Below are 14,466 nucleotides of genomic sequence, written 5' to 3' on the forward strand. Positions count from 1 at the left end.
TGGCTGTGTAAACCCTAGGCCGGTTTTACTTTGTTATAGCAGGGGTAATAAGCATTACTATCAATACATATCTCAGAGAGATGTCATCAAGACCAATTAGGTGGTGTTTGCATTGCACTTGTGGGATGTTAGTTGTTGTTCTGGTTCAAAGTTCAGTTCTTAAAATTGCATTATAAATGACAGGTATTATGCATCATTTTGGTGTTGGCTTGTACAAACAATCCAGCATTTCAAATTTTGTCCTCCAAGCCAATAACTGAAGATCTAATAACAACCAAAGCAATTTTTTCTTTGCAAGGCAGCACCAGGATGGAGACAGAGATTTCTTCCTGTCTTCCAGGTGCTGCTTTGGAAGAACTGGGGAGCTGACAGGCTGACAAATGAACTGTCAGCCAGCCTCCCACCTGCCACTAAAACTGATACACAACATGAAACTACACTTGCAGTCAAGGCTTAAGAAATTATGCCTCTAGATTTGTGCATTTTTTGAAATGAGTACTTTTCTAGAGAGGTGCGTTACATTTGTTTAGACAGAAAATGTGAGGTACAAGTTCTTAACAAGTTTTATTATTGTCATTATTTTGCCTTAATATATAGAATGAACCACTGTATTAAACATTACAAGTGTTTTGATACATCTATGAGACTGTTAGTTTATTAGCTGAGTTTATCGACTCTTAGCTGAAGTTCTCATTATCTTCCCAGATGAAAAAGAACTCCTCCTTGCAATTTAAGCAGAGAAGTCCCGTGGGTCTCCCTTGCTTTCTTTGCTCGTCTTTATTGATTCTTTTTGGTGGGGGCTGTATTTCCTAGGCCTGCACCCTGGCTCGGAGGAACGCCGAGGTGTTCCTCAAGTACATCCACAGGAACAACGTCAGCATGCCCGGAGTGGCGAGCCACACCAGAGGGCCCGAGCAGCAGGTCAAAGGTTGGTGCATGGCAGCATTGAAGGTCTGGTTTGCCTCCCCCTCTGCAGTGTGGTCATCCTAAAGTCTGTGAACATGCTCAGAAGGCAAACTCTGTTCTAGCATCATTTCCTTTATCAGATCACTCTGCAACTACACTTGCTTTGTGGTGGTTTCTTGTGTATGTGGTTTGGGTTTTTTAGTTTTTGGAGATTTTTTTAAGCGGCCCCTTTGAAACGATGCTTGTTTTTAAGAAGTGCGATCTCGAGCTCTCTGCTTTTGGGAACAAGGTCCAGGCAAAGTGATTAAATTCAGCATTTCACAGCTTATTTCTGTATGCAGTCAAAGAATCCCTAGTCATGCAGATGTTTTCCTTTGCCCTACAGCCATTCTGAGTGAGCTGTTGCAGAGGGAGAATCGGGTCCTTCACTTCTGGACCCTGAAGAAGCGGAGATTAGATCAGTGCCAGCAGTACGTTGTCTTTGAGCGCAGTGCCAAGCAGGTAGTGTGAAAACCCCACCTTGTCTTTCTGTCCTGGCAGTGTGTAAAGTGTCCTGTATCCATGTAATGCCTCTGTGTGGGGCTCCTGTTGCAATCAAAGTTGTATTTAAACAATATAACTTTGAAAACATGGTGAATATAGATTTTGTAACAACTTAGGACAATTCCAAAACCCAACAACAAGATTGAGTATTTTTGTCACCTCAGATTAATTTCTGTATTCGTTCATTTGCTTGAAAATAAATATAAGAGCAAACTTGTCTTATTGAGCTATCTCTGAATGAGAAAACTGCTTTCCCTGCAGGTTGATCTGTATGTAGGTAGAATTCCCTACACTCTTTTTTGTTCTAGGAAACACAGAGTACCCTTTTGTATCCTTCCCCACCTGCTTTCATTATTTTATTATTTTTATGTGTTCCTAGAAAGTGTTTTAGTATACAGAGTATTAAGTCCCAATGCATTTAATATTCTTTGTTTGTCAGGGGTGATTTTTGTCCAAGGATTAGTTCTTGAAATACAAAGGCTGTTTGTTTTGTTTTGTTTTTCCTTTGGTGTTTTTGATATTCACAGGCCTTAGACTGGATCCAAGAAACAGGCGAATATTACCTCTCTACTCACAGCTCCACAGGGGAATCAGCAGAAGAAACTCAGGAACTCCTGAAGGAATATGGGGAATTCAGAGTACCTGCCAAGGTAAACAGTGACTTTAATCTAATTATGCCATCTGCTTTAGTCTGTATTTATGGTCCTGTTTCAATGCCTTAGATCTCTGTAATAATACTCTCTTGATTTTATAGTTGCCCTCTAAAAATCCTAGCCCTGAAGATAAATGTCTTTTGAGAACTTTTGGCAAGATACAGGCTCAAAAAGGAGGTTTTCTCTATCTTAGTTAGTACAGGTTATAAAAAATTTCTGTTCTGATCATTTGCATACAGATTTCAGAGCAATCTAAAAAGACATTCCATCCTCAGACAATCATTCCAGAATGGAATAGCCTGACTAATTGATCTGAACACATCCAAGGTCATGATGGACTCCTAGTCTCTTTCTTCTGTCATTAAAACCACAATTTGTCTCACTAATTCTAGCTGGGTTGATCATAGATGATCATTTATCTCATTAGAAATAATCTGCTGATCCCAACAAAGTACTTTAAATAGATGAGTCTTTAAACTCTGGGGTGAACATTTTTGAATACAAAACTGCATTACCAAGAATCTATTAATTTATATGGAGCAATTCTGGGAAATCTGGTGGGGTTTACAGAGGAATGGTGATTGGATCTGCTTCAGACAAATTAATTCAAACCACAGGTAATTCATAGACAGTGAATCCACAGGGGTATTAACAGTCTCTGATAAGGATGTAAACTGCAGAGTTGGACTGCAGGAAGACCATGGCTTTGGTATTACGTAGCTGCATTTCACTGTGTCCTGAAATTGATCTTCTGTAATCCTTAAATTCCTCGTTAGGCTCTCCGTGCTTGTATGGGTTTGATTCAAAGGCTTTGTGGTGTTCTTGTCCCCTTCTTTTAGCTTAGCTTGCATGTTTCTGAAAATGTGAGATAACTAGCAGTGGATGGAAGGTAATTTCATCAGACAGGACACATACGACATTCTTTTAACTACTTCTGAATTCTAACCACCCATAATTTCTCCACCTGAAATGACATTCTAGTTCATAATTTAATTTTTATCATAATAATCCAAATTCATAACGAAGTTTCCAAATAATTTTGACTCTTGACTTAGCGTAGGATTGGATTTTAGACCTTGTTTGTTATTAAACATTACTGGCTGTTTCTTACACTGACACATGCAGTCTTGCTCCCTCGGGCTGACCTACTGCTCCTACTGCTGACATAGAATATTTTCACTGCCATGTGCAATCTGGTAAATGCATGTCATTCCCAGAGTGATGTTATTCTCAAATTAACCTGTAGCTGAAAGCCTTCCTAATCCCAGTAACTTTCTGGCCAAACTGATTGTTTGGAATGCAAAATTGTCAGTAGCTGTTGGGAATGAAAAACCTTTAAATATGACAGGAAGACAGATTTTTACATCTCCATACCTAGCCTTGCTTAGGTACTCATTTAATTTGTTAGGATAATGTCTGATTCAGCTGTTAATCTATTATGGTGGTGAAATTTCTTGAATTTAGTTTCATGTTTGAAATCTACTGGATATTTTCTGGTCTGACGTGTGTTTGTCCATTTGTGGTCAGATCACTGATAAGTATCTGACAGTGTGTCTTTCCTCAGGCATGGTGGAAAGTCCTCTCTATCTTTGGCAAGAAGCTTTCCAGTGCCTCATTTCCTGGGATAGATTTGGAATCAGAGCTAAAGTTTATAACTACATCATTTGTGCCAGTTTTGACTAAGGGGCAGTTAGAGCCTAAGTGGAATAGAAAAGACCTCTGGAAGGTTTGGGGGCTCAGTGTGTGCTTTGGAGGTCAGGCATCTTTTAGCTGGTAATGTTCAAACTGGACCTAAAATATTGATGGAGGATTTTATGGTAGACCATGAGTTTGGATTTAAATTCTGTTTGTTTTTGAAACAGAGTAGTAATGACTCAAAATCACTTCCTGGGCTGGTATGTGGTGTATTAATGACCTTCCTACACAGATCTGCAGATCCACCAGGTATAGACTCAGAGTAACTTGGTGTATTTTATGAGGTGTGATTTTTAAATCTTCTCCAAGGCTCACAAAAAATAAGCTCTTGCTTATGGGAAAGAGGCATGTCTAACTTCCAACATGCTTTATATGTTTGTGTCTGCGGGGTTTCAAAAACTTGACTTTTTCTATCTTCTTCAGCTGCATAAGTGTCCTTATAAAAATGCCATTCCTTTTCCTACTGAAAAAGTTTAAAATGTCTGATTCTGTATAAGATGAAGTACAGACACTCTCTAATGATGTATAAAAACTGTGATCTTCTTTGGACCGCTGTGTGAGTTAAAAGCAAAGGAAATAGCAATAAAACATAACCAAGGACTGTATTTTGGGCAGCAAACAAAGGAGAAAGTGAAGCTCCTCATCCAGCTGGCTGACAGCTTTGTAGAAAAAGGACACATACATGCCACTGAAATTAGGAAGTGGGTCACCACCGTTGACAAGCGCTACCGGGACTTCTCTCTCAGGATGGGGAAATACCGCTACTCCCTGGAAAAAGCCCTTGGAATCAACCCAGAGGTACTGTAAGACCATGTCCTGTTGGGGTTTTATACCAGAGTCACAGAGGAAGGTGAAGTCTGTGGTATGAGTGCTGTAGGTTTTCATTTTCAGTGTTTTCAAAACACTGAAAATTCAGCCAGCCTACCTGGCCAAGCTCAGAACTGCTTCTGGAGAGAAAGGGTTAAAAGGTTTTTCTGTGGTAGGTCAGTGATGTGAGGAGGAGGCAGATGAAGATCAGAAAGATTTTCTAAACAAATGTTTGCACTGTTTTTCAGGACACCATACAGCTTTCAGGGTTGGGGGGGAACAAATTATTTGAATAAAAATCTGTGTTGATTTTGATAAATCATAAATCCTGCTCCCACACCATTATTTTGCATCACACTCAAACTTTGACTCTAAGTTGTCATTCTCTAATCTTTTAACTAACATAAACAATTGATCCCCAACCTCATCTCTGAACTCTTTTAGGTGAAATAGAGCATCATAAGAAACAAAAATTAGGATCTCCTGCTATTCTCTGGCTGTAGTATTAAGGGAGAGTGCCAGAACCAGAAACACTTCAAAACCTTTCAGTCAATGACTCTTTGTAATTAAGTATCACAAATAAGGAATAAATTCCCTCACACCTTCCTGATACTTTAACTGCGCTGTTCCTTGTAGGGTCTCTGGTTTAGACAGAGTTCTAACCACAGCCTGGAAAGGTATTCCATGGTAAATGGCCACTGAAAGTTGTCTCTGCATGGTGCTCTACTTTATCAGACTGTTTTTTATGAAGTCCCATACTAGACAACTAATTTAGGTATGAAGGAGTAAGGTAATTTAGACTTTTTTATTAATACCAATTCCTGGTTAGGAGTAACAGTGAAGATTACAATGAATATTGTTGATAATTTTTTAAGATTTCTCTCTCACTACCATACTTCTCACAGTACTACTTCTTTCTGAATTTCCTTCTTTTTGGTATTATCTTACTTTTGTCCCCTTTTTACCTCTTTGATCTCATGAACATGCTGCACTTTACACAACAGTGGGATTACAGTGAAGTTAAGCTCTGTACTTCTTGGTTTTTTCCTAGGATAACAAAGACCTGGAACTCGATATCATTCCAGCAAGTCTTTCAGACCGGGAGGTAAAGCTGAGAGATGCAAATCATGAAGTCAATGAAGAAAAAAGGAAGTCAGCCAGAAAGAAAGAGTATGTTCCCAAACACTCTGTCTGCATGGCACATTATCTGATAAAGAATGAATCTGTGATACTTCCATGACCAGAACTGACTGGCAGTCCTAGAACTCCTTCCAGCTGCAGAGTTATCGAGATAAGTCTACAGGTGTAGGGTAGAGGTTGATACTTATAGGTTACAGAATTTCAGAACACAAAGGTTGAATTTCTTTTGGTTTTAATCAGAAGTTATTTTTGGAAAGGGAAAGTAGTGAGTCAAACACTTGGATTAAACCTGATGTTGTGGAGTTGATAATTTCTTTCTGGTTATATGTAGAAAGTAAAATTAGCAGGAAAAAATAAAGAACATCTTTAGATGTCTAAGTGTTATCTACACATCAGTGATGCAGGAGTTCACTTGAAGTTCAGGATCAAATTTCAGCAAGCGTAGGACTGAGAGAACTGGAAATAGTTCATGCTAGAAGAAATACTTGAAAAGTGCTTGTTGCACTTAAATCTATAAACAGTCTATTTTCATGTTGTTTTCTCTTATTTTTTGTGTAAGAATACTGGAAGAGTATTTCTCAGCCCTCTGAAATTGTCACTACAGTGCATGATTGATAAGAAACCACTTTTACTTTTGGAAATGTTACTCTTCGTCTGCCTGTGGCAAATTTGCAAAACATTGGGAATTTCAGCTTTGAGGGGCCCAGCCTGAGGCTCTACAGATGCCACTGTTGCATTTCCCAGTGTCTGGATTTTCTCTGGTCAGATACCAAGCTGTTGAAGTCTCTTCAAAGTAGTGGTGTCTCTTAAATCCATCTGTATTGCCTCTGAAGTTAGTTTTAGGGTGACTTCCCACTGGCTGTCAGCAAAGATGCAAATGTTGTTGGTGAATCACAAATTCTTAACCCTGGGTGGAAAATATTCTGAGAATCAGATGATAGTTAAGAATAGGCATGTAAATGGTAAATCCCATGGAGTGAAGGTTGCAGAAATACAACTTAATAGGATTTTATGCAGAAAAGACTTTTAGAAAATAACCCTACAAGGGACTGGAGTATGAAGTGGCATTTCAGTTCTCGACCTGAAAAGTGCACTGTAAGGCAGCTGAAGGTCTAGGGTGAAAATACCCTTTTTCCTTAAAACAACAGAAGGATGTTTTGTTTTCTGTTCATTGTAGAAGTGATTATAATGTCCAAAACACCTAAAATGGTCCCTTTTTTTCAGATTCATTATGGCTGAGCTGCTGCAGACAGAAAAAGCTTATGTCAGGGATTTACACGAATGTTTGGAGGTAAGTTATGGCCCAGGAGGCCTCCAGTATTTCCTGGAAGCACACATTGTCCTCTGCACTGGGCGTGTTCACTTTACTGCACAGGCTGTGCACATTGATGCATGGAGCATTTCCTTAAGGATTCAAATCTATTCCTTTGAATCATCTCATACTAGAGAAACTTCTGGATTTGCACAGTCAAATACCTTGCCTAGCTGTACAGCAGGTTGTTCCTAAAGTGGATGGTGATATTCAAGGCAAAAAAAGAGTGTAATTCAGTGAAATCTGTCAGCTTTCATATTCCTACAGTCTGACAGAGGTTTTTACGTATCTAATGCTACTGAAGTGGCAAATCTGGCTTATCTTTCAGCTGTTTCTGCCTGCAGTTTTTGGACACCATCAGGTGGACAGCAAAGACAGGTGTTGTTGCCCTGTTTCTGCTTTTTTCTCAGACAACTTCAAAGTGTCAGCACTTTGAATTTCTCCGGAGAGCTTTCTGTAACACTGGAAAATTTTTGCTTTTAGCTTGTTTATTTAATCTCAAAGTACATAGTTCCCTTCCAGCCTGTGCCTTTGGCAATAAAACAGAGAGATCTATTATTTTCCACTGCATTTATTCACAAAATTAAGAGTTTCTTGTGTCTTCCAGACTTACCTTTGGGAAATGACAAGTGGAGTGGAAGAAATACCAGCCGGAATCCTTAATAAAGAACACATCATCTTTGGCAATATTCAGGAAATATATGACTTCCATAACAAGTAGGTTTCCCTAACAGTTCTGTTAATGTTTAGGCACTTAATGCATCTGCAGAGAACACCTACAGTACAATGCACAAGGGAGTGTAAAGTATGATCCAGATTTGGAAAATAATGTTTGATTTCTTGTTTTGTTTATTTTACAAAAACGAATTGCCACTTAGTTCAAACTTCACCTTCAAGCTGATTAACAATGTTAGAGTCATATTATACCAAGGCTTTGCAGTCTGTCTGATACATGATTTCCATCTCACAGCACTAGATCTAGTCTGGGTACTTGCCTGTCAAAAATATGATCTTGGAAAACACGGAGGGGAAACAGGGGAATTGTTGGTGTGAGCTGAGTTAATAAGTAGCTTTCTGCCACTTCTTGGAGACTTTCTGTATTTAATCTGTAACTAAAAGTACTCCATCTTGTTAAGATAAGACTGTGTGCCAGATCAGCTTAGAGGACATTGTTTCCATGGTATAATGTGAGGGCAACAACAGTTATAAACTTAACATTTAGGGCTGTCTGAATTTCAAATCTGTCTTCAGGGTACACATCAAAACCAAAATGGTTTTAAAAACATATCAGAGAACCTTTCCCTGTTCAACTTCTGGGACATTTCAAGTGCTCCAGCCAGATAAACGTGCCATCACATAATCTGGCCCAGCAGAGCGTGCCATATGCATGCGTTTGTGTGAGCAGCTTCAAAGCATGTCAGGATTGTAGATTCAAGTTACATCATACATTAGAAAAGCCTTTAAATAATAGATGAATTGACTTCCAGCCCACAAGAATTACCCTTCCATACAGACAAATATTTTCCCATCTAAAACTATCTTATGATCAACCAATTGCTTTCCCACTTCCCCTTTCTCTGTGGTGCTATATTTTTTGTTTTGGTGACCCTCACTGATGCCATCTGATTACCCTCCTTTTTGGCTTTCCCCTGTTCCCATCTACCATCCCTCCAGCCCTCAGTCACGTCCCACAGCTTCTCACTGCTTTCATTTCTCCTTTCTCTGACCTCTCCTCCTGCAGCCTGCTCTTCTGCATAATCCTTTTTCCTCTAAAACTTCTTTCTAGCAATACTAAAATAAATTTCCCCTGTCCCCTCCACAGCCTTCTCCTTTGGCTGGTGATGTTAAGTCATCCTCCAGCCTGATTCAGAATCTGTGTCCAAAGAAGGGCAGCAAAGCTGGTGAAGGGTCCAGGAAACATGTCCTAGGAGGAGCAGCTGAAGAAACTGTTTCACATCCCTCTTTTCACCCAGGTGTTGTGCAGGGCTCTGTCTGCAAACAAGTGTCCCTTGTGGTACAAGCTGTTGAGAGAGAGTTGATTAAAATAATCTGTATTTTGGAAGTTTACTACTTACTTATTAAATGCTGAGCTTGTTTAAGTTGCTGTCCTTTGTGCTGAGTCGGATGTTGAAATCTGGCAGCTTTGGGCTTCCCTTTTTGCTCTTCCTCTGAACCATTACACAGCAACTCTTTGAAGATCTGTGTTCAAATAGAACAGTCCTGAACATGCTGACTCCCTACTAGGGATTGCCTCTATTTCCTTTCTAGAGGAGTCAGGCATGACTGTACTCAAAAAACAAAGCACTCCTTGGCAAGAGACACTTTTTCCACTGGCTGGGCACCTGAGTAGCCTCATAATCAAGATACAAGTATTGATCATTAGCACTGATTAACTCATTGCTTATCCTGCATCTCCTGGGTATGTGACTGTAACTAATTACATTGGTGTCTTCTTTTTTCAGCATTTTTCTAAAAGAGCTGGAGAAATATGAACAACTGCCTGAGGATGTGGGCCACTGCTTCGTCACCTGGGTAATGAGGCTGCTGCTCCTCAATATTATTCAGATTAATTCCTCCAACACAGACAGGAACAAGCTGGGAATAGGTGCAAGGGTTATGTCCCCAGTGATAAATGAAATTAGGAGCTAGTCTGGAGCTACAACTGCTTTGTCCTTCACCTGCCCCAGCATGGAAGGTTCCACCCTTCTCCTCAGCAGTAGTGTGAAGGCTTTCCAGAGCCCCTCTCCTTGTCCTGCACTGACCAGCACAGCTTTTATTTACCTCTGCTGGTTTCTCTTAAGCAGAACTTCATCAACCAAACCTGTTTTTAGGGGTGACATTCATTTCCCTGTGAAAGGCCCTGGGAGGGCAGACATTTAAACTCTTAATATACCTTCCTTAAGGAATTTTAGTCATGCCATGAGAACTCCACAAAGGCATGAAGAACATATTTTATTGACTTTTTTCCTTCAGAAATTAGTGTCAAATTTCTGAGCCACCGTGCTCTCTCATTCCATTATGTAATGCCAGGATAATTTCCAACAGGACTTTGAAATCTTGATGTGAAGAGTCTTCCTGAGCATAGGAGGCTCTGGGAATTGGCTACAGTAATTTATAAGTATGAAAGCTGTTCCCTTTTCAAAGTATTTACCAGTCAAGTCAGCCATCTTTGTGTTTTGTCTGATGATTTTATTCATATATCAAAGCTAGGAATTAGAATTTTAAGAGTAATTATGGAGTGTTTTCACTTACCCAAAAAATGAGTATGTTTAGATGATTTCAGATGGGCTTTTAATTTAAAAACATGTCACAGGTCTTGATGAAATGGATGCAGAAATTTTGTTTACAAAGAACAGGTTACCTGTGTAGGAAAGATGAATGCATTTATGTATCATTCTGTGCAAAACCTTCATGGTTCTTTTAAGATACTACAGCATCATCTCAGCAAAGGTACCTGTCCAGAGCTGTGTGTATGGTTACAGACATACCTACAAAGCTGCCTGCCCAGTTGCAGGATCCTACTCTTTCAATACCTGGAATAAAAAATGCAATAGAAATAAAAGGAAAATATCCTCCTCTTTTATTTGCCTCCCTCTTCTTGAGACCAGAGTACAGTAATAAAAGGTGGGAGTGCACAGATGCTTTTAATTTCTGCTTGAAAGCAAACAAATTAGGAAATAAAATGGAAAACACTCCTAGCACAACATAAAAATTGAGCCATTGAAGTTTGAACCAAGGTAGGGAAGGCAAGTCTGGGCCAAGTGTCACAAATTTCAAGTAATAAATGCTGGCTTGAGCCAGTTTAAACTAGATTTAAACACTTGCCCAGTTTCTAGACTGATTTTATCTGCAAGTAGGTGATAGTCAACACTTCATGACTGAGTTTTGAGACCTTCAAACTCTTGTGTAACACCATTAGAGCTCTTAGAAATTATTTTACAGCTAGATTAAAGTTTTAGGCCTTTCTGTGATACTTGTTAAAGAAAGCCTCCCACAGCCCTCAGAACTGCTCAGGTAAGGTATGAACCTTAAAGTCTTCTGTTCTTAATTTACAGTTCCTGTGTTTCTTGGTGGCAGGGTGTGAGGACAGGGGGGTGGTGGTGGGTGTGTGGGAGAGAGTTGTCACCTGTATTTATCCTGGTGTGCCTTAATAAAAACCTGTGGGAGCAGAGAAATAGCTTATCTTGCTTTTCCTTTGATGTTTGTTTTCACAGGCAGATAAATTTCAGATGTATGTCACCTACTGCAAAAACAAGCCTGACTCCAGCCAGCTCATCCTGGAACATGCAGGGACTTTCTTTGATGTAAGCAGCCATTGCTGTTTTCCTGCTACACACCTGGTGCAGCTAAACCACCTCTTTTTCACACTTGAGGAGTGGGTTCCTTTCTGTGCCTTGGTATTTGGGTTTTTCATTCCACTGCAAATATCACATGCTGTGAGAACTGATAGGCTGTGGTGTGGTGTGTGATCATCAGTGTGCTGAGGCAGGCAGACACACATTCTTATGGGAACCTTTGGGTGTTTTTCATACCAAATCCTTCCTAAAGACCTGGTTTAGATGTCATCTCTGTTTCTGGGTTTAGTGGTAAAATGAAAATCTCAGATTCCATTATATTTTATGACCTGAAATCCCTAAATCTAAAATGAGATCCTATCCTCCTGTTCTGCCAATTCTACCCAGCCTATTCCCCATTTACTTCATTGTGCTAATAAGGAACTCCATTGACTCCAATTAGACAATGTATGTACTTCCCATACAAGCTCTACACCCAGTGATAAATGTTTTTAGGCTCCAATTCCAATTTTGTAGGCTGAGAAAAATCTTTAAAGTTTCTGAGTACCTTGGAACTAAATTCTTCCTCTTATTTCCTCATCCATTTTGCCATGCTTGTCTGCTGCCATATAGCTTTAACTAGGTGCCTTTCTGAAAAAAAAAAAAAAAAAAAAAAAAAAAGGTGCAAGGACTTCTCTTCAAAAGCATTGAAACTGTTCAAAAATGTAACAGGATCAGCAGGATCCACGCTGTGATGGAGTTGGCAGCTGACCTACAGCAGCTCCTCTGGGGTTTGTATGTGCCAATGGTTGTGGCATTTCAGTCTCACTCGACACTGAAAGGTCTCACATGAGCCACAGGAAAAGTGATGAACACCTTTTGCCCAACTACCGAATGGTCTGGCAGTCGAACGGAACTGAAGGGGGTTTTCCAGGAGATGGCGCTTGAGCCTGTTGAATGGGTTGTGCTGGTCTGCGGCTCGTAGAGGCTCGGAGCCGCCTTAGGTGTCCATCAGTGTTGTTTGCACAAGTTAAAAGCGTGTCCTCTGCTCAGCTTTTCCACTCCAGCTCTCTGTATGGGCTGGAAAGCTGCCTGGTATTGCTTCGTAGTGAATACTCATGTGTCAGCATCTGCTGTTTTGCCAGGGGCAGGTGTTTGCCTTCCATGGGTGCTGGGCCACCCAGTGATGCCTGTGCAAAGAGAAAGCTGTCTGTCCCCCCAAAATGCCTCAAGGAGGCACTCAACGTGAGGGACTAAGGTAATGCAAAGTACTTGTAGATCCTCCTTATCTTACTCTTGGAGTGACAGGGGTTCAGTAATGGGACAGGACAGCCTGGCACAAGGAATAGAGAGAAAATAGTTGGTTCTTTTCTTCCAGGCAGAACCTGGAATTTCCCAAAACACCCTGATGATGAGAGTGAATTATCTAGAATAACACCCTTTAGTAAGAAGCCTGCTTGAAAATCACAAGTGTTCCTCAAATTTCATAAGCTTTCCTAGAAAGCCACCTTTGAGATGAAAGCAAGCAGTCCCAGTAATTTGTTTGAACCCTTCAAGTCCATGAAAAACCTGCAGCTACAGGGCTTGCTGTAAGGGCTGACTAATTAGGAGAAGGAGCAAAGATAGGTGACATAGCTCATTTGAAAAATTTGAAGAGAATTACGAGCCATGCTTAGAGCTGGGATGTTCTTAGGATGTAAGTGAAGCATTGTCTGTAGAGAAAAGCAATTTATTTTATTGAACCAGTTGAGACAGGTGGAAAACAATGCACAAACTCTCAACTATGAAACATGCCTAGTTTATCTTGCAGCATTAGTCTAATAAAGCATAAAGATTACTATCTTCCTTCCCTACAGATGGTGCTTTGTTTGTAAAATTCAGAAGGTGTTGATGTGGTTATGTTAGCTGGAAATTGCACAGGGAATGAAAATAATGTGCTTATTCTGACTTAACTGCAGTAGACTTACTAATTTCACTCTTTCAGTTTTTGTGTCTGTCTTGTTCATCATTATTTAAAACTGTGTTCTTTATTCAGTAGTTTCAAAGATAAATGATGCCTGCCATGTTTAGCAAATTTTAGTATTTGTAATACCATCTACTTCAGGCTAGCAAGGTATATTTTTGATTACCAACATATGTTAGCTGTCAACTTCAACTGGTAGAATCAGCATATTATTGAGGTAATCATGTTGATTTTAGTGTCTTTATTTAAGCAAACTTTGATCTTTGGGACAGAGTTTGGTTGAGCCATGTACATGCTTCTGCTATTTGGATACTTTTTTTTGCTTTGAATCTTGGAAAAGATTGGGTTGTGTATTCAAGAAGCCACAGGGCACTTTTGATTTGTATGACCAGCATGGAACATGGTAAAGCTCATTGACTTTGGTAGCATTGCAGAGCATGGTGTTTCTGCATGGATGAGAGGTCCTGGACAGTTTCTCACAATGTCCCTCAGGAAATGAGCAGAGGAATAAACAGGGGCTCAGTTTCACCTTATATTTTTTCTGAAATTGCTCATCACATTTGTGTCATGCATGACAAAACCTAAATGTTTCATGGGAGTTGTAATGCTGAACCAGTCTACTTAGCATGTCTTTGGTCTGTGTACCCAGTTCAGGATGCAGTTTGTTCTCCTACCAACCAACTGTACACAACTAGATGACACCTAAATGTGTGAATCTCTAGATATTTGATACAAAATTTGGGCATGTTATCATTGCTTCATGGCCAGTTCAGCAATTTTTATGGTATGAAATTTTGTTTAAGTGTTCCTGTCTCCATGTTGTCCATCCAAGGACTTCTGAGGATCTTGTGCTGCCCTACACAGAGAATATTTTTGGTTTTTTTCTGGGATTCTGTCATTGCATGTAAGACTATGTGTTCATCCTGCTCTGCAGCTCACCTGGTTTGCAATGCACAGCTGCCAGCACACGCTGTCTGTGAGATGCCTTCATTTCTTCGAGGCCCTTGGGACACTTTTCCACCCAAGGAATAAATAAAGTTGTGAGCTATGGTGATGCACTTTAATGTGAACCAAGCTTGCTTTAAACAAGAAGCAGGGCAAAGTGGAGAGCACAGAGCCCTGTGTCCAGCTTGCTTCTGAAACTTGCCAGCTGCTTCAAGGCTCAGACACCTC

The 14,466-nt window shown here is 40.1% G+C and overlaps 1 protein-coding gene across 20 annotated transcripts in view; it reads left to right on the plus strand.

The window, feature by feature from the left end:
- Positions 1-14,466, plus strand: part of KALRN (kalirin RhoGEF kinase) — a 503,525-nt gene that overhangs the window by 351,004 nt on the left and 138,055 nt on the right. For all 20 annotated transcript variants that reach the window (XR_011152025.1, XM_069021109.1, XM_069021107.1 and 17 more), the window contains 9 exons: positions 814-928; positions 1,292-1,407; positions 1,977-2,099; positions 4,413-4,595; positions 5,656-5,774; positions 6,969-7,035; positions 7,664-7,773; positions 9,519-9,588; positions 11,271-11,360. Coding sequence is in view for 19 of the 20 variants with exons in the window: in XM_069021109.1 (XP_068877210.1) it covers positions 814-928; positions 1,292-1,407; positions 1,977-2,099; positions 4,413-4,595; positions 5,656-5,774; positions 6,969-7,035; positions 7,664-7,773; positions 9,519-9,588; positions 11,271-11,360 (993 nt within the window). In the remaining variant the exon portion in view is untranslated. The remainder of the gene's footprint in view (positions 1-813; positions 929-1,291; positions 1,408-1,976; positions 2,100-4,412; positions 4,596-5,655; positions 5,775-6,968; positions 7,036-7,663; positions 7,774-9,518; positions 9,589-11,270; positions 11,361-14,466) is intronic.

The sequence above is a fragment of the Aphelocoma coerulescens genome, chromosome 7, assembly GCF_041296385.1.
Source record: "Aphelocoma coerulescens isolate FSJ_1873_10779 chromosome 7, UR_Acoe_1.0, whole genome shotgun sequence".
NCBI classification, from domain to species: Eukaryota; Metazoa; Chordata; class Aves; order Passeriformes; family Corvidae; genus Aphelocoma; species Aphelocoma coerulescens.